The sequence below is a fragment of the Bos indicus genome, chromosome 10, assembly GCF_029378745.1.
Source record: "Bos indicus isolate NIAB-ARS_2022 breed Sahiwal x Tharparkar chromosome 10, NIAB-ARS_B.indTharparkar_mat_pri_1.0, whole genome shotgun sequence".
Classification (NCBI taxonomy): Eukaryota; Metazoa; Chordata; class Mammalia; order Artiodactyla; family Bovidae; genus Bos; species Bos indicus.
Window position 1 is genome coordinate 61,686,441 of NC_091769.1, and position 20,515 is coordinate 61,706,955.

The window sequence follows — 20,515 nt, forward strand, 5'->3', positions numbered from 1 at the left end:
CATACCAGGGGCCAGTAACACCGTGGTGCAGCAGCCAGCCCTGGCCCCGGGCCTGGGGAGGCCACAGTCTACTGTGACTGTCCTTCCTCACTTCTGACTCTGTCTACATGGTCAGCCTGGGCCCAGCTTACCTCCTCAGACCTGACTTACTTCCTTAACTTCCTTACCAAAGCCACGCAAAGGAGGAGCAGGGCGTTGAGCTGAAATTTGGAAGATCAGAGTTGGCTCTGACCATGGGATCATCTTCTGTTCTTCAGCAGCTCTTTGCTCCCATCCCCACCAGCCACCACCATACACTTGGAGTAGAGAGACCAGTTACTCTCGGCAGTCACTTTCATTCTGCTCCACTGGTGCACAGGGCCCAGTGGGTGCAAAATCTCCTACCTGGACAGAGCTAATGTTTTATAACAAAACCAGAAAGATAGATGATCAATGAGATAGACATAGGAGTGTCTGACAAGCGGCTTAGTGATCTAAGCTTGCTCTTCATTGACTTCCCCCACTTCTATCACCACCCGGCACATACATGTACATGCCAGGCACATGCATGTACATGCCAGCACACACACACACACACACACACACACACGCACTGTCTCTTCTTTGGCTTTAAACCTTACACAGAACTAGTTAGAAGCAGCCAACTTTCAATTCCAGTTTACCCTGCCCAGGGACCACATGCCAGGCCATCACTCACACATGCTTGCTCTGTTTCCAGATATCGACGAGTGTCGGGAGATCCCAGGGGTCTGTGAAAACGGTGTGTGTATCAACATGGTCGGCAGCTTCCGTTGTGAATGTCCAGTGGGCTTCTTCTATAATGACAAGTTGTTGGTTTGTGAAGGTAAGAGATGTTGCTCTGTATCACATCCAGAAATAAGCCAATTTTACAACATTGGAATTTCAGAAATTCATCAAACTCTAGCTATAGTGAAGGGCACCCTGTGGATCAACAGACATTTCACTGCCAAAAAAAAAAAATTCCCTAACTCTACTCCCAGTGGGCAAAGCAGGATGTCCATTTCCCAGTCCTCTCCACTGCCCCCTCCCTCAACACAGAGTGTATTAGATTTCCCAGCTGATATGAAAAAGCCTTGAGGTCCTAGGTGTGTCCAATGGATGGCTATTGTTTTACACAGCTTGAAAGTGAGCACGAGTGGTGGGCAGTCATCTTGAGTTGAATCTCAAAATCAGTGTTCTCTTCCAAGCGGAGCCTTTGCTCCTCCCCAGTGAAAACACGGTTAATGCAAATATTTCAAATGCATGAGAGAATTCCAAATGGCAAGAACAGCAAATTCGATTTTATACGAAGAATGTTGGCATGCGTGCAAAATGGTACTTTTTTCATTTTCAAATTACCTCCCCTTGCCATGTGTATGTACTGTGATTCTGCGCATTCCTCACCGCACTTCATATTTTTCCGACATCTGGGGAAGATAGTGTTCTTTTACATTTTAGTAAAAGGGACGTTGCTGGTTATTAAATATACCATGGGCCCTAGGACAGCTAGAGTAATTTTCTTATTTCATACTTAAACTCAGAGCCTCTAACAGAGTTCTTGTTCATGTTAGAAAGGCTTATTGCTCCTTAGAGCATGTATTACACCATATAGGTAAACATTTTAATGTTAAAAAATCTTTTTCTCCTAAACTAGGGACAACTTAGAGACCACGAGTAAAGTTATAACCCCGAGCACAGGCTTGTTAAATTCTCCTCACCAGGCTTTCTGTTCCTGTGGCCAAGTTGGCAAGCATCCCTTACTCTGCCTGCTGTGTGGGGGGACTAGAAACAGGGGGACAGCTATTCCTAGCCTTCCTAAAGAGACAGTCATTTGGGGGCTTTGGTTCAGGCCCCGGGCTTCTGGAGACCGTTAAGGATCAGGTGTGGGGAGGAGGCAGAATGTGGAAAAAGAGAAGAGAGCCCATAGCAGATGACCTGTGGTGCGAGGGGCAGCTGCCTGCTCATCGCCACTGTCTCCCACCTCTGGTGCATGCCTAAGGATGCCTGTCCACTTCTGTGGCATCTCCCCTTCTCTTCCATTCAGAGCTGGTCACTCTACCCAAGTGCCTCTTTGATACGTATCTCTGCTGAAGCTGCAGCCCTTGACCAGAAACCAGAGGCACGGCCACCCATGACCACCATGTCAACCTAGACCTTGTCACACCCTTGATATTGAAAACCTACAGCTGTACCCGTGGAAGGCGGCTCGCTGTCAGGGTAGCGTTTGGCTACCCTGACAGAGATTACAGAGTGCTCCAGCTTTTGGTTTCCGTTTCATAGGATATCCATCTTCAGGGTGAATGTTTAATCCAGGGTCAGCTGCTTCCCAGCACACTCCTAGCTCTCAGACTCAGAAAAGGAAGGTTGATTTAGCACATGCCTCATCCAGACTGCAGTTGGAATGGATTCCAGAAGTGATTCAGGGAGGATCTGTGTGTCTGCTCTCCCCCAGCATGCATAGGATCAGATGTTAGGCATCTGAGGCATCAGGGAAACGCTTGTCTAGGACACCGTTTGGCTTCTCCAGCTACAGAAGCTACCCTCTGTGTTTCTCTACACTCTTTATGAGGAGCAGGGCAGGCCTGGTGGGTAAGGTGGTGCTGGATCCTGGGCCCTAGTAACCCATGGTGGGCATACTCTGCTCCTGTATGAGACACACACCCCATGTTAGACAGATAGGCCCACTGACTGCCCACAGTCCTGAGGTTTTCCCACCACAGAGCACATACCTCGGAGGCCTAGGTTGGTGTATTTGCCGCCCCCTAGTGGGAACTTTGGCTGAGCCAACTTCTGCATGAAACCCCAGCACTGGTGCTGAGAGCTGACTTTCACCTGTGTTTCTGGCTGCTCCCTATACTGGATTTAGACTGAATTAGAATGCTTGGAGAAGGAAAATGGCAACCCATTCCAGTGTTCTTGCCTGGAGAATCCCAGGGACAGGGGAGCCTGGTGGGCTGCTGTCTATGGGGTCGCACAGAGTCAGACACTACTGAAGCAACTTAGCAGCAGCAGCAGCAGCAGAATGCTTCATAGGAGCAGGGGAAGACAATATGCGTTTTGCCCCATTGGTATCGCCTGGACTGAAGTATATTCTGCAGTGCCCTAAAGCGAAACTGAATTAGATGGCTGGTAACATTTTTAAGAGATAGGCAAGCAACTCCCCGAGCATAGGCAAAGCTCTGGAGCACACAATAGCCACTTTATTCTTTTCTTTAATAGTGAGCATTTGGTTATTTTCAGTGGTTTTGTGTGTAATCTTCATGTTAAGTTTCCTAGATTTGACTGCCATGTGGCAGAAATTTAAGCAGGAGCTTCTGCAGCCCTGCAGCTCAAAGCACCTTCTGCGGACCCGTGGACCAGCATCACTTGGGAGCACGGACTCTCAAGCCACTCCCCTGACACACTGAGTCGGAATCTGTATTTCAATAAAATCTTAAGTGATTTAAACGCACATCAAAGTTTGAGATGCTCTGCTCTGCAGGCCCTACAACAAAAGCAACCTGACTGATTTCCCAACCCCCCTGCACTTTGAGCAAATACAAGACTTCCTAGGATATTAGTCTATACTCTTATCAAATGTGGCCCTTGAGGCTGAGATTCACAACTTTTTCTAGAGATTAACATAATTAGAACCTGATGATAATAAATCCAGTATTTGCATTTATGAAAAATATTAGTAAAGCAGGAAAATTAGAAAAGCTTTCCATCTTCCAATATTTGTTCAATAAGTGAAAGTGAAAGTGAAGTCGCTCAGTCGTGTCTGACTCTTTGCGACCCCATGGACTGTATGTAGCCTACCAGACTCCTCCCTCCATGGGATTCTCCAGGCAAGAGTACTGGAGTGGGGTGCCATTTCCTTCTCTAGGGGATCTTCCCGACCCAGGGATTGAACCTGGGTCTCCTGAATTCCAGGCAGATGCTTTAACCTCTGAGCCACCAGGGAAGCCCAAGAAAATATAAATCTGTGTTGTGTGAGAGCCTTCATTTGCCTTTGTTACCAAGTCCAGGCTCAACCTGCTTGCCGCACAATAGGCCAATAATCAGGAGATGAGGTGTTGAGGCAAGGAATAGCAACTTTGTTTGGAAAGCCTGGCATCAGAGAAGATGGCAGACTAGAGTTTAGAGTACCATCTCATCAGGGTCTGGATGCCAGTTTCTTTTATAGAACAGAGGGAGGGAGGGAGGAGGTGAGGAGGTAAAGTAAAAAGCCCATACATCTTGCAAAATATCTCCTGGTTTGGCCAGCACTGCGGAGAGGATGTGTCAATTTGCATTTTCCTGCAGTCCTTCACAGGTGGGCAGGATCAGGGTATTTCTCTGTGCACTGAAATTTTAACCATTCAGGCAGAGGGGCAGGATTCCCCGAGGCAGACCACTGTGTCTGCTTGTAGCTATAGACTGATTATAGTAACAAGAGCAAAGGAAACAAAGGTTCACAAAACAGGTCCAATGCAAAGTCAGATTTTGTTCTTGCCTCTTGCCTGTTGACACTGGATTCTACTCTCCTTGTAACTCAGTTCTCTCCTGCTCGTAGACATTGACGAGTGTCAGAACGGCCCAGTGTGCCAGCGAAACGCAGAGTGCATCAACACCGCGGGCAGCTACCGCTGTGATTGCAAACCCGGCTACCGATTCACCTCCACGGGGCAGTGCAATGGTAAGTCCCCACCTGCAGGCGCCTACCTGACGGGCCAGCCCCAACCAGCTGCAGATCCCTGGATTTCTTTGGGATGGTTAAGATTCAGACTTCTGTGTTCTAGTAACTAAACTGGGAAACAGGAAAATTGTTGAAATGCTTTAACATTTGGCTTTTTTCCTCTTTAGAGAGGTGATTTTTCCGAATTTGCCTCCCTGCTGCCCTGCTGCAAATACCCACTCCCACAAATGCACACAGACACACACACACACATACACACACTCCCTAACTGGGGCTATGTGCTATGGTTAGTCACTCAGTCATGTTCAACTCTTTGCCACCCCATGGGCTGTAGCCCACTAGACTCCTCTGTCCATGGGGATTCTCCAGGCAAGAATACTGGACTGGGTTGCCATGCCCTCCTCCAGGGGAGCTTCCCAACCCAGGCATTGAACCCAGGTCTCCTGCATTGCAGGCAGATTCTTTACCATGAACCCAGGTCTCCTGCATTGCAGGCAGATTCTTTACCATCTGAGCCACCAGGGAAGCCCAAGAACACTGAGGTGGGTAGCCTATCCCTTCTCCAGGGGAACTTCCCGACCCAGGAATCGAACCAGGGTCTCCTGCATTGCAGGCAGATTCTTTACCAACTGAGCTACCAGGGAAGCCCCCCCTACCTGGTATTTAGGACCAAATACTTTTTTTTCCTTTTACCTACTCCCCCTTGAGTGGGTGAGGTTTTCACCATCCTAGCCACATATACCAACTCTAGACAGCAAAGCTCTCCTGAGCTGGGCTGGGTTAACCTTCACAAACCAAGCAAAAGAACCAACAGTATTATCTTTTTTCCTTAGCATCTTATAGAACTGAGGGCAGCAAACTGTAACAGCGTTTTATTTGCGATGTCACCTACAGTAAAATGAGAAACTATTAGAGGTTAAATTTCTTCGGTGTTCACCTTTGTCAGGGACATGGTAGAAATGAGAAGGATGAGTATGTCACCAGCTTACAGTGACAGTGAAGTTATCCCTGGTGGCTCAGCAGTAAAGAACCCGCCTGCCAGGGCAGGAGATATGGGTTTCATCCCTGAGTGTCAGGAAGATTCCCTGGAGGAGGAAATGGCAACCCACTGCAGCATTCTTGCCTGGGAAATCCCATGGACAGAGGACCCTGGTGGGCTACAATTCATGGGGTCACAAGGAGTGGGACACAACTTATCAACTAAACAACAACAGAAAAAGTTGTTAAACATCTGATGGTATTTTGTAGCCAGTGGTATCAAAATGAAAACACTGGTGTTTCAACCCAGCAGCAAAGTAACACCTCAGAATGATTTTCATGTGAGTTTTTCAGTAATTATAAACCATTATATATTTAGCAGAGAGGTCAGGAACAACCTGTTGTTTTGCCTCTAGTCCATTTTACAAGGAGTTTCCTGGATAGTTTATGCATTTGTGAATCAAACAACACCAAGGAACATGGTCAGATTTTCCATGGATTTCCTTGTGCACCAGTGATTAAGTGGTAGGAAGTACACTGCTCTCCGTAGGGCATTTTGCATTGTTTTATGAGACTTTGGTGGGAAGAGGGTGTTAATACCAGAACAAAAACTCACTTTGAGAATCAAAACTTGTTTTGGGGCTTTAAAGGAACATGTGCAAGTGTTTAGCTTTTTGTCAACAGAACACTTGTAATCCACATATTAACAACAACAACAAAAAAAAAACAGGACAGGAAAAGTGAGGACGTCTCTGATAGGAGTCACAATACCCTCATGAAATTTGGCATTCATACCACTTCCCTGCATTTTGCTCTTAATTTGCATTTATTTGGGACTGGGTGAAATAACTCCAATCAAAATAAGGAGTTGCTGATAATATGGAACGTGTAGTTTCACACCATTTCACGTGAGGCGAGATGTGGGAAGAACTATTGTAAACGTCAAGACGAGATATCCAACCAGGGCTTGGCTGGGGCTTACGTCCTGTCAAATCTTTTTTGTAGAGTACTAACATAAATACTCTGGATAAAGCTCATCCAGCGTTAATCAGCAGTAAGCATCGTGAGGGAGTACTGTTTGTAGCCCAAGCTTTGTTTCCCTCATTCAATGAAATTCTTACAAGAAAGGGAATGTACTTGAGTTTGAGTTTTGCAGTTGTTCAGCCTCTAGGGCTGAAGACTTCACTCTGGAAATGTCTTCACTTACGTCCTACTTTTGTTTTTTATAATTATCACTTTTTAATCTTTTTTTTAATCTTTTTGACCACATCATGCGACATGTGGAATCTGTTTCCCAGCCAGGGATCAAACCCATGGCCTCTGCAGTGGAAACACAGAGTCTTAACCACTGGACCTCCAGGGAGGGCCCATATCTTACTTATAAAATCTCTTAAAATGTCTTTAAATACTATTCTATACATGGCATTTTTCAGATGTATTGTAAAATATTCCTTTCTTCCTGTGTTTAAGATGAAAAGAACTAAAATTTCCGTATCATAGTAAGATTTTTATTTGAACTTTTAAGTACATCATTTCACCAGCTGGCCATAATACCCATGTTTCTGAGACCTGAGAGAACAGGTAGGTGTCTAAGCCAAGGTTGCTAGTCTGACCTCAGGAGCTGAGTAGTGAGAGCAGAGGCAGCCACTCCTGAAATGCCTTGTCCAACTAAAAACATACTCTTCCCAGCTATTTCCTTATGATTTCCTCTCTCTCTGCTGACTATGTGGGTGTTTTCCCCCAATACTCTGTTTAAATCTCCTATCTCAACCTCATACTCTTCTGGGACTTTAAATCCTGATGTTTGTAGAAACCTCAAGACAAAGTGAACTTCATAATCAAGTTCTCTACAATTGTAACTCTCTATTTCACCAACAGAACTGCAAAGTAATCCATGTTTCATTAAAAAAAAAATTCATCATGAAATAGGCAGTGTAGGAAAGAAAATTCCTAATTGAGGATCCCTTTCTAGTAAGATTCTTAATGCTCTCCATTCCCTCTGGGCCCCAGAGATGAGACAGACCAGATCCTTGCATTCACCCAGACTCAGTATTACCTGAGGGTGCCCATAGTCTAGGCTGACTATAATAAGCCCCCGAGACACCGTTCCTCAAAATCAACTCTCTTCACTGAGCTTGGTAGTGGAAATCAGTGTCCTCTGCCTATCCCAGGGAGCAGTTTGCTCATTTGAAATTCATTTTTATCCAAAATGTGAATAATCATCATCTGTTCTTCTCTGGAAGCTCAGATGGTTAAGACTCTGCCTACGATGCAGGAGACCTGGGTTCGATCCCTGGGTCAGAAAGATCCCTTGGAGAAGGAAATGGCTACCCACTCCAGTATTCTTGCCTGGAGAATTCCATGGACAGAGGAGCCAGGCAGGCTACAGTCCATAGGATTGTAAAGAGTTGGACATGACTGAAGCAACTTAGCACACACATCATCTGTTCACTAGCATTTCTGCAGACTAGCTGTAGCTCCTAAGATGCTCTACCCTAGTCTCCCCTTTTCATGATACACCCACCCCCGACCTGAGATCTAAAGGACATGGTGATTCGTCGACTCTAGATGCTTTGTGTACTTGGAAGGAAGTAGTTGTATAAATGGCAGCCTGAGCACATGAAATGGGTGAAGTATATTCTGTCCTGGCGTGGGCACAAGTGTCCTGGGCAGCAAAAGGTGCCCATTCCCTGTTTTTGTCTTCTCAGTAGCCAGGGCGGGCAAACAGCAAGCTGGAATTATTCAGCTGAGAGCGGGGTACCAAGCTGCTCTCTGGCATCTGCACCCACAGCAGCATTCTGCCTTTTGCTTTCTTTTGTGACAATAGGAAAATCAGTGCTCCTCAAGTTACATTTTCCCTAAACATGGGATCTTGAGAGCTTTAAAAAATTACAGACATAAGTGGGCATGCAATTATGTCATTTGTGAATTCATGCAACAAGTTTGGCTTCTGAGATAATTAGATTTCAGGAGAGCAAGAAGTATTAACTTGACAATAAATGTAACTTAGAGCCCAGTGAGTGGCAGAAGCAAGATGAGAGGGCTTCCTTTTGAAAGAATAGATTTAAAAAAAAGAAAGAAAGAAACATTATTAGGATTGTCAGGTGCTGAAAGGAGTCCTATGTAGACAGGAAGGCTTGGTTAAGATGGAACAAAAGGTTATAGGAGTAAGACAAAATAATGGGGTGAAACTGGAGCAAGGGACCGTGCAGGCTGTCCATCATGAAAACCTAGCTTAGCAATGGGATTTGTTTAAATTTCCAGAGGAAGCCATGCAGCTTCCATGATTTGAGACACCAAATCTTGACTAGACAAAATACTTCAATTAATTCCATAGTCTAGGATTCTGTGTAGGCAGATAATCAAATGGATTATCTCCCAGCTTGCATGTCTGTTCTCTGTTCTATATCTAAGTTTTCTCATCTTTCAGAAGATTTTTTGGATACTGCCCCTGTTTTTCATTGCTTGTGTATTGTTAATATGCTCTGAATGTGCCTAGTAAATGAGAGTGGTTTAACCAATTTTGAGTCAAAAATAAATATTGAATATAATGTCAGCATCAGTTTCACTGGCTTAGTTTAGAACTAGGATTAAACCTGAGGCCAATACCTAGAAGTAAGTTATTTGATTTGAAAAAGAAAAAATGATTTGATTTGGCCTTCCAAGTTTCCACTTAAGATGCTTTTTATTTACAGATCGCAATGAATGTCAAGAAATCCCCAATATATGCAGCCATGGACAGTGTATTGACACAGTTGGAAGCTTTTATTGCCTTTGCCACACTGGTTTTAAAACAAACGCTGATCAAACCATGTGTTTGGGTGAGTATGTGGCTATCATTCATTTTTTCATATTCTATTGAAAAATTCATGTGCATCTGAATATATATAAAAGCTAACACTAATTGTTTTGCTATTTATAAAATACAGAAGCAGGTGTGTAGCATTAATATCCTTTGATATTTAATCTTTGGGAATCTGAACATCATAAACCTCTTTCTTGATATTCATTTGGCTGTCAGTTCAGAAAAACTTTTATAAAGGGATAAATTGAGAAAGATATTAAGACAAAAAATTACTTTTATTAATGGTAATAGCCTACTGTTCCTTTATAATATTTATCTGAATTTGCCTCATTGGAACAGAGTGCAGCTTTTGAGTGGTTGAGTATGAGCATTTTTTGAGAAGTGTCTGTCTATATATAACTGTTACATATATATAAGGATATAGCAGGTCCTTAAAGGCAAATTTACAGATCATTTTCCTAGGGGAAAAGAGCTCAAGATTTTAAATCTCTTCCTTAGTTTTAGCACTGAATCAGAATGTTGATTTAGACTAAACTTCAAATATGTAATCAATCAAGTTCTCTCCTTCCCTCCTTTCTTTTTCTATTTTAAAGCAACATCCATTAAGTCTTTTGGGGACTACGTGAATATAAATCAGGAAAAAGAACAGTCAATAACATTTAAAGTGCTTGCCTTTGGATGTAATTGGATTCATCCATTAGGGAACATTCTCATAAAGTTTTGTCATCTTCAGAGCAGATAACAAGTTTTAAGTTAAAGATTATAATCAGCCCCACTAATCACTGGAGAGATAACCCGGTGTATTCATGAAGCCCTGTCCAACTTTCATTCTCCCTCTCCCATCTGAGTTATCTGTAATCCCCACCAAAGAACCTGCCCAACCAAAGAAATTCACTTGCTTGGCTAAAAATGAATCAAGGCAGAAGTTCTTGATTGCTGGAAGGGTGACTCATTTGGATTCAGTCTTCAGACACACATGTTGGAGTCACATTCTGCTTAGCTATAGCATCCTGATTTAAGATCATACATAATTCATCTTTACATCCAAAGTCTGAAGGCAAAGGAAATCCTAACTCTAAACACTACATTTTACTAACCTGAGGTGTTACCTTCCACTCCTTCCGCATCCCTTTGTCCTGGCCCTCCACATTCTGCCTGTGGATATCACAAACCGGGAATATCAATCGTTTTCATTTTAATTTCTTATGTCCTCCTTAGTAAAATATACTCCTACTAGAAAGATGATAACTGCTGTCACAAGATGCAAAGACATCATAAGACACCAAAATAGCTTTACAGGATAGTCAAAGTGAAAAGTTGTAGACCAACCAAAAGACAGCTCATACTGCTAGAGAAGAGCCAAATTGAGTGCCATCACGTTGAGATAATTTAGAAGAGAGATAAGTCACCATTTCGTGGGAGTGGTCGTGGGTTTTTAGGGGCAGACTGGGAAAAAGAAACAGATGTCTTCCAGGTGAGTTAGAAAGCTAATTTATTTTGTTGCTGATTTTGGGGTAATATCAGGTGACTCACTGCTTTTTGGTAAACTGGAGTGAGAATCTTAAAGGCTGAAGTTTGCCAGAGGTGGCAGCGAATCAAGACCCAGATGCGCACAGAAGTTTCCATTTCCAAGTGAAAATATTTGAGAAAAAGTGGCAAGGGTGGAGAATTCTAGAAGTAAATAGAATAAAATAGTTCTTGTCCAGTTCTCATGTCCTTAGCTTGCCTCCTTTCACATGCCAACCAAGGAAAGGATTTTCTCCCAAGGCTTAGAACCTCGCCTTTTGCTAGTTTCTCGCAGGGAGCTGCCACTGCGGGAACTCACACTGACGTCAGATCTAGATGTTCTCAGTGGATGCGCAATGCTTTGTGAACTCTAAAATGCCTTTCAACCCCAGGTGACCATATTCCCCCTTCTTCTGTTCGTAATCATGTTTTTCCTTTGTTCTTTTCCTTTCTCCTTTTCCTTCATTCCTGCTAGACATAAATGAGTGTGAAAGAGATGCCTGTGGGAATGGCACTTGCCGCAACACGATTGGTTCCTTCAACTGCCGCTGCAATCACGGTTTCATCCTTTCCCACAACAATGACTGCATAGGTACGTGTGCAAGACAGCCAACCACCAGGGGAAGGCAGTGTCATGTGTGTCTCTGTAATTAGCATCATCTCCAGCGTGCCGGCTATTGTTTTTAATATATACCAATTTAGTTGTGACAGTCGGTTAAGAGTTATATGCTAATTAAGTAACTAACAATCAGTGAGATGCTAATTAGGTGTCAAATACAGTTAGGACATCTATGCCTTTTATTAAAATACTCATTAGCAACTATAATTTTTATGGCTACTATGATACAAATTAATTAAATTCATTTCAAAGTAAATTCAATATGTTTTAAAACATATAAAAACAATCCTTTGTAAAGAAATCACATAATTCGGGAGCAGTGTGGACCTACTTGTCTAGGTGTTTCACTGTAGCCTCTCTTCAAAGAAGTAAATTATTGAAGCTATAAAATTCTTCCTATAAAATATGCTATACCATTCACAAGCAAGGGTGAGGAACCAAATTTTTTATTGTGCAAGAGGCCACTTTTATATACTTCTGATTACAAGAATTGTTAATAATACTCTCAGATGTACTGTGTATTAGTAATTCAGTTTTAACCTTTAAAAATGAAACCTAAAGTATGATCAAAGTGAAACTCAGATAAAAATCCTAACATAAATTATCAATTGAATTAGTAGAATTATTTCATCTTTAAAGTTCTGATAGGTAAATAAAGCCAGGTTTGTTGTTATAAACTAACCAGAAAGGAATTTCTTAAGTTTGTCTGAGCCAGCAAAGGCCACTGAAATTCAGAATAAGCATTTTTTCCCTTTAAAGGTTTTGGTCATTGATGGGATTATGACATTTTTCTTTGGAATATATCAAAGGATGTTTTTCTTGGCAGATGTTGATGAATGTGCAACTGGAAATGGGAACCTTTGCAGAAATGGCCAGTGTATCAATACAGTGGGGTCCTTCCAGTGTCAGTGCAATGAAGGCTATGAGGTGGCTCCAGATGGGAGAACCTGTGTGGGTGAGTGCTGCCGCAGAAAGGCCCTGAGGCCACGCCAGGAATCACGCAATCTGTATCACAATTCTTCCTTCAGAAGCCTGGAGGAAAAAGATCAGAATAGAACTACCCTGATCCTGCCTGTAGGTGTATATGGTATATGTAGCACTCTTCCCCTTTAAGTTTCTGTACTTGCAGAAAACAGTTACAATATTACAACATTCAGTGTGACAGTTGAATTATCCTATATACAATTGTAATTCCCTTTCTTTTTTTCTTCCACATAGCTTTGTAGTAAGCTCTTCTATAAGCTGCTAGGTGCCCTCAAAAATCTTCATAGCCATTCACTTTTTTTTTTTATTACAAGATATTTTTTTTTCCTTTTTTTTTAAATTTTATTTTTAAACTTTACATAATTGTATTAGTTTTGCCAAATATCAAAATGAATCCGCCACAGGTATACATGTGAATGCTGTACTTTTCTGCAAATATTTAATTTTCTGTAGATAAAATAAAGTATGGCTGTTACTTAGCTCACTTCCAAAAGCTGATAAAGCTGGTTTTTATTGAGGTGTTAATTTTTATTCATGGTGGAGTTTTGGGGCTTTAGATTTATGTATTAGATTTGATTCCAGTGTCTTTGGATTTTAATTGCTTGATGGAAATCATGCCAGTGGGAAACTCTTTCTTCTTTTTCCCTTTGCAGATATCAATGAATGTCTCCTAGATCCCAGAAAATGTGCCCCAGGCACCTGTCAAAACTTGGATGGGTCCTACAGATGTATCTGTCCACCTGGATACAGTCTCCAGAATGACAAGTGTGAAGGTAAGAGGGCTATCAGTAGTTGGAAATGAGCAGTATTGGTTACCTCATTGACATTATCAGAGTCAAATTTTTGAGATGGTGTGATGGTGTCTTCATTTTGCAATACTTTATCAGACAAATCCAAGGGTAGGGTGTGACTTATGGGCTCACAATTAGATGATGAGACAAGAACATCTAGTTCTCAGGCTAATCTCTGATGAAGCTGTTTTGCTCTGTGTACTTGAGTGGTTGCATTACCCTGACCCTTTTCCAATGTGTTTTTATGCAGCTTATAAAAAGTCCTGAACTACCTATTTTTAAGTGCCAGTGGGTTGCAATTAAAAATAGCTTCCTGATTCCAGTTAAAATCTTTAAGTGATCACATTCAAGGTTGGATGAATGTGGCTATGTAATTTGTCATTGTTGTTTCAACTTGTAGAGTGGTAGAAATGCATAACTACAAATCAATTCTCAGCAAATTTTATAGTACTGCATTCCTCAATACATGTATCATTATGTTAAATGAAAGTCATTAACTGTCATAAATTCATAAATAAGTAGGATGAAAAGGACTTTTAAGAGGTCACCTAGTCCATGCTCCCACCTTTCAACAAGTCTGTGTCTAATCCCTAATGAGTAAGAATTGTCCACTTTTAATATCATCAATGAGAAATGTTTATTATATATCTAATTTAAATCTCAGTCAAGGGATAATATTCTAAGTGAAAACATCAAAATTAGACCTAAATACAAATTACTGTGTCATTTTACTTCTATTAGAGGTCAGCATTATTCCATGATTAATGCAAAATTACCCCTAAATGAACAGAATGAAAATATATAGAAAAAATGATTTTCAGAATAGTCAATACATGTGTTCATTCTAAATCTTTGTCCCTACCCTTATGAAGCTGGCACCTACAGTTTGATTTCTACCATAGGAGAATCATAACAACAAAAACAAGAAAAAAAAGGAAACATCTGAGCATTTTTACAAAAGTTGACTTTTAAGAAAAGATTGGATGTGGGGGTGGAGGGAGTATAGGGATGGAGTAATTCAGCAGCAGCAGCTTTGTTAGTTCACATTTGTTCAGATTTGTTAGTTAATAAACCAAAGGAAGCATGATGCAGTTATAAATGTGACATAACATGAAATAATGAAGAGGCTGGTTTTACATTGTACAGAAAGATAATCACTTTGCACTGCACATTTCTATAATATCTATTGTGTGGTGTTTACAAAACTAAGTCAAGATAAAAAAGTTAATTTCATAACTGCCCTTTACTTGGACCTCATGGGAATAAAGCTGTGTAATACAAATACATTTTGGTGTGGGAAGAACTTGTACAAACCTGAAGATAAAGAGTCCCAAGATATGAGAGAATCTCTCTTGTTGGAAAAAAATATTTCCATTAAAATAGCGTGGCTGAGACTTAAGACTTACCTCTTTTTCACTACAAATTCCTGCTGAAAGTCAGGGGAAAAGATGGGTAAGCCTCTTGGAAAGAGTGGTCATACTTTTTCCATAAGTAGGTTTATCATATACTTGGCTCACCAAATGAAGACAATTTTGACCTACACTCACTATTCATGAGTGCAGGTCAACAAGCATAAACTAGGACTCTGCCAGGCAAACTAGGACATACTCAAGCCATTCAGGATGCAGACCATCCTTAATTACCCCTTTACAGTAGATAAGGTATCCTAATATGCTCAAGGAAACCTGCCACAATTACGTGTGTCAAATTCCTATTATCTAGATGATAAAAGAAAAACTATAGTCTTTACATGGAAGATATCTTTGTTTCTTCAGAAAAATTAAACTGCAAATGAGAGACAGGAGCCTCATTTCCTGTGATGTCTTTAGTTTGTATTGCATTAGGATTTTTTTCACAAGTATTAGCGTCCTTGTAAAAGTCACAGTTTTAGGTTGATAGCATAGGATACTGGGGAAAACACTGTGGATGGGTGGAGAGGAACAAATTTGTTTCAAAGGCCTAGATCTCTCGCTGAGTAACTCATTGTTAAAATAATTTGAATTTCAGAGCATCTGCTTACTTTTTAGTGAAGTCAGACTCTAGAGTTTCTTGTTCCTTCCCAGTTGAGGGTAGTACGAAATTACTGCAACTTTTCTAATTATCTAATAAACTCAATCTGGGTAAAAGATGTTTCTCACTGCATTCCAAAGAAGGCACTTGCAGAGCCCATTTTTATGATAAGAACCAGCAAAACTAGTTTTTTAAAAGTCATCACAGCCTAAAGTCTACTCCAGCATTATAAGGAAGAATCTTCATTATTGGAAGACATTTGAAACTCAGTTAGGCTTTTTCCTTTCACATTGTGCATTTATCAGCTGACAGTATCTCCATTGTGTTTTGACTTTGTTTGACATGTGGACTTTTTTTTAGATATTGATGAATGTGTTGAAGAGCCAGAAATCTGTGCCTTGGGCACGTGCAGTAACACTGAAGGCAGCTTCAAATGTCTGTGTCCAGACGGGTTCTCCTTGTCCTCCACTGGAAGAAGGTGCCAAGGTAAGTGCTTTTGACTTTTGGCTTTAGACTTTCATTACTTTGTGTTTATTTGTTGTGGTTTTATTTTTTTTAAACATGGCAAAGCTTTGATTCTCTGTAAAAGAGAAGATGGAGTGTTTTCATTCACCCAGAGGTCTAATGATTACCATATGTCAGAAAGTTCATTTTTACTTTTGAGGTTAAAAACTCATCCATCATGTTACAGTTGCTTGTACAACAACTGTCCTGGCACTTTAAACCTGCCTCTCCCCCTGAGAACACAGACGCTGACAGGTCAGTCAGCAGGGGATCAGCCATGAGCCACTGAACACGGGAAAGCCTGGGGGAAGTTCAGTTACAAGTTCTCTGCCTCAGAAGAGGTAACCTGTGTAAGTGTGGGCCAAAACCTAGACTTTCAGACAGAAAATGCAGATTAACTCATGTGCTCCCAGGATATAGTGCCCATCTCTTACATCACAAGTTTTCTAAGAAAACAGAAAAATAAATGTGAACTGACCAGGATTCTTGCTGGCCCATAGTCTGTTTTCAGGAATAACACTTGTGAACTTCAGAAAAAGTCAAAAGGGGAGCCTGAACTTAGGCATGACAGAGTTTATTATGTCTCAGAAAACTACTTAGATTTTACTAAAGAAGGCAATTGTATATGTCTGTCTACTTATACACACTAATTTAATGAATTCAGGACCAAAAAAAATCACATTCAAACACACATATCTCCCCCACAACCCCTATCCCATTCCATTGGGGTTTTTTGTTTGTTTGTTTTATTGTTCAGGATTTTTTCTTAGTTTTTTTTTTTTTTTTTTTTTACTTCCATATTACCAAATAAAAGGCAATGGATGTTATTTAAGATTCCAAAAATTGGACTTTAGGGATCTCAGCCTTGTCATTTATAGCCTAGGGCAAGTCATTTAATCTTTTGGAAGCTCAATTTTCTTCTTTTTAAACAATAAGAATACCTGCCCAAACAGTCTTCTTGAATACATGACAAACCTTTTTCACTTCTGAGTCTTTCATAGACTCTTATTATTGTTATTTGGGTTAACCTTTTACTTTTCAACTGGTCATCTTGTCATGTAATATTTAGGGATGTGAAGGGGGAGCATTGAGAATTCTCTGTTGGTTTGATCTTGTAGGTAGCTATCAGAGCCCCATGTGGATTTCTGGGTTGTGGGTGGGGCCGTGCTTGATGCAAGCAGATAATCTGTCTGTTTGGTGCAGACCAGCCAGATAAATTCTAGCTCTTGCTCCTTTGTTTTTGTGTGCCTTTGGCTTGGCCGGAGTTTGGAAGGAAAGTAGTGAGAAACCAGGTGTGAATCTGCCGATGTGGCAGGCCAGAGGAAATTCAGAGGCTATTAATTCAATTTGCACTGGCCTGTCACTGAGCAAGCTAACGCTGCAGGAAGACTCAGCCCAGCTGTGAGCAGCCCTGCCACAAGCTCAGCTCCAAGAGGCAGAGCCAGGATTGAGGAATGCGAGCAGGGAAAGTGACTTTTGTAGCTCTGATGAAATTTCAAAGGTCATTAAGGGTGCTTCACAGATGGACTGGTAAACAGGCATCCAAGCAAGCCCTCGTTAAAAGGATGCGGGCGCACACAAACTCTTTCCCAGTGCATGGCACCTTTGATTAAAACACCAATTCTAGACAGTGACCACAAAGCCAATATAAATCTCCCACAGGACACAGATTTTGCTAGAGCCAGGGAATTAAGAGCTGTGTTTTTATTATAAGATGGCAAATTAGGAGTCAAGCTTCTAGTGCCCATAAAATTAGAAAATCCCATAGAAGAGAACCATGGATAATGTTTCTGAAGGAACAAATGGGACCTAGGGCTCAGGTGAACAGCCTCTGGCCCCTGAAGCCACAGAGGTCAGTGAGTCACTCCCACTACGAAGTTCACTGGAGACAGATTGTCACTTTGGCTCGCTCTAAACTTCAAACCTAGATGTTTTTCTGGGGTGAGGTGATACAGTGGTGCTGGGGAGGTGGGCTGGGGTATGGAACAGGGCCAGTAATAAAAGGAAAAGAGAATGAGAACATAACAGAGCAATATTACAACATGCATGTATCCAGGTTTAAAAGATACATTTCAAGCTGGAAGACAGAGGAAAGAACTGAGTTTTGATATGCTTGTTGAGATTTTTTTTGAGTAGTCATTAAATTATATCTTAAGATAGTTATAGGCATAAATGATAAAAATAGGACCAGTAAAAACAAAATGCTGTCTGTGACAATGGACTTGAGGAGTAAAGCAAATTCTGGGAGGAACATGAGGAAGCCATGAGACATGCCTGCAATTCAGAGACATATTTTCCATGCTGGGTGTCAGCAGTAATAAACCTAATATTTTGATTTCTGGAAAAAAAAAAAAGCAAATTAAAAAGTGTCCTTTAAAAAACTACAGTTTGTAAAGTCTTGAAGCTTCTTGACAGAGACAACATTTGAATAGAGGAGGTGTTGCAGGACAATGATCAGCTGTTATTGCTCTTCACCTTCAGAAGAGTAGTTTGCGAAAAGGTGACTATTAGGTCCCCACCCATAACAAATGTGAAAATGCAGTAGACCCCAGAGAGATCATTTATCTGAAGAGTTGGTAGCCATGATGAGTTCAACAAGTTCATTGCAAAGGCCAACTGAATTTGACTTATTGGAGCCTGGTAAATATGGTTGGCTGATACTTTTACTTTAATTCATGAAAATTTTCCTGCTGTGATCTTTTGCAACTCAGTTATTCTCACCTTGTCTCGTTAAGATGATAAAATTGTCTTAACTGAAATTATAAATGGCTCTAATAATTTGCTACCTGGACTTGAAAACATTGACAGGAGAGAGCAGACCCAGTCATTCATAAAGAAAGGGGTATTGTGCAAAATGGAGCTGAAAACATTTCCTTAAAACCTGCAGATTTTAGCATCTGTGTAACTCAGAGTTTGCAAAACTTTGGAAGTCAAATTTGAGGGCAAACACACTCCAGGCTCTTGGATGAGCTCACTTTTTAGAGTCACCTAACTTGCTCTATAAGAAATGGAAAAGTCAGTTTCCAAAGCTGTGTCAAGCAATATTGGAGAATTTTGTAGGACCTAGATCCCAATTCCATGCTCCATGTTGGAGTCGCCAAGAAAGAACTGATGTTAAAGAAATATATTCTTTATAGCAACAAATAAGTAAATTTTAATAAAATCAAAGTATATTAAAGATACAATTTATGTACCTCAAAACACTGATATTTTCTGCTTCATTCTTTAGTTTTAAAGCACGAAATAATCTAAAAAGAAGCATAGATTTCAGTTTCAAAGATTACCCAAAGTCAGTAGAATCTGTCATGTATAAGCTAAAATTTATGTTTACCAAACAAAAATGTTATTCATTACTGTGATAGAGTAATATATAGGTTTACATTTTTTCTCAGTTAAAAATACATTAATGTAATTAGAAAGAACTAATTCTTTAGTTTTTTCCTTTTTTATACTGTAATATTAGTGGTATGGTAATATATTAAAATTGTAATAAAGTCAAAAAAGAAAGAAATACATCCTTTGAAAGGATGATTATTCTCCTTCACATCCACCTATCTTCCTGTCCTCTTTACCTTCCCTCTCTCTGTTGAGCCAGACAAGCTTCTGTGTGTGTGCAAGTGTGTTCACATATGTGCATAAAATCTGCAGAAAGCCTCACATATATTTTGTAGACAGAAACCAAATAGCTGCTTCAGTGAAATACACTGAGTTAGTTGTATTTTTGTCAGTTCACAAAACTGCCACATCTTTATTTGCTCTATGCCTGGCATCTGGGGTTAGGCGACACAGAATACACAGTGCAGTGTGTAATATCACAGTGAGACCTAGAACTGGGAGATCTACCTTAACGTAGTGTGCTCACTAAATGTTAGTCCATCTCTGAATGTCCCCATCTTGAAGTCACCGATGATGACAGCACTGGAATGTGACAGTGTTGGTTTTAATTATTCACATCAGATTGCTTTGGAACCTTGGATAACATGAAAAGTAATAAGGTAAAAGTCACAGAGATTTGTTCTTCAGATCGTACTACAAAAGTTATTTATCACTTTAAAGATCTCAGGCTTCTCTGGTGGCTCAGATGGTAAAGAATCTGCCTGCAATGCATGAGACCCAGGTTCGATCCCTGGGCCAGGAAAATCCCCTGAAGGAGGGCGTGGCAACTAACTCCAGTACACTTGCCTGGAGAATCCCATGGACAGAGGAGCCTCATGGGCTATGGTGTCGCAGAGTCAGACACAGCTGAGCAACGAATTCTTTCACTTAACGATCTCAGCTCATTTACTTTTATAATCACTTAAAAAGTATGACTTTAGTCATAAGAAGAGATCACATTTAACAGGGTGGATTGTTTCTTACTCAATGTTATACAATAATGACTTAGCAGAAAAGCCATTGAGGGGTCTCTTGAATTTTTGTTGCAGATTTACGAATGAGCTACTGTTACGCGAAGTTTGAAGGAGGAAAGTGTTCATCACCCAAATCCAGAAATCACTCTAAACAGGAATGCTGCTGTGCCTTGAAGGGAGAAGGTTGGGGAGATCCCTGCGAGCTGTGCCCCACTGAACCCGATGGTATGTCTCCTGTCTGCATCTCTTTGGGCCATTCACAGGGCAGGCTGTAAGACTGCAGGCTTTCAGAAAATAAGACAATTTAATTAA

The 20,515-nt window shown here is 40.9% G+C and overlaps 1 protein-coding gene across 2 annotated transcripts in view; it reads left to right on the plus strand.

Annotated features, from left to right (window-relative positions):
- FBN1 (fibrillin 1) overlaps positions 1–20,515 on the plus strand; it is a 264,472-nt gene that overhangs the window by 206,547 nt on the left and 37,410 nt on the right. For both annotated transcript variants that reach the window (XM_070797597.1, XM_070797598.1), the window contains exons 44-51: positions 719–844; positions 4,535–4,657; positions 9,331–9,456; positions 11,422–11,538; positions 12,392–12,520; positions 13,203–13,322; positions 15,711–15,836; positions 20,279–20,428. In XM_070797597.1, coding sequence (XP_070653698.1) covers positions 719–844; positions 4,535–4,657; positions 9,331–9,456; positions 11,422–11,538; positions 12,392–12,520; positions 13,203–13,322; positions 15,711–15,836; positions 20,279–20,428 — 1,017 coding nt within the window. The remainder of the gene's footprint in view (positions 1–718; positions 845–4,534; positions 4,658–9,330; positions 9,457–11,421; positions 11,539–12,391; positions 12,521–13,202; positions 13,323–15,710; positions 15,837–20,278; positions 20,429–20,515) is intronic.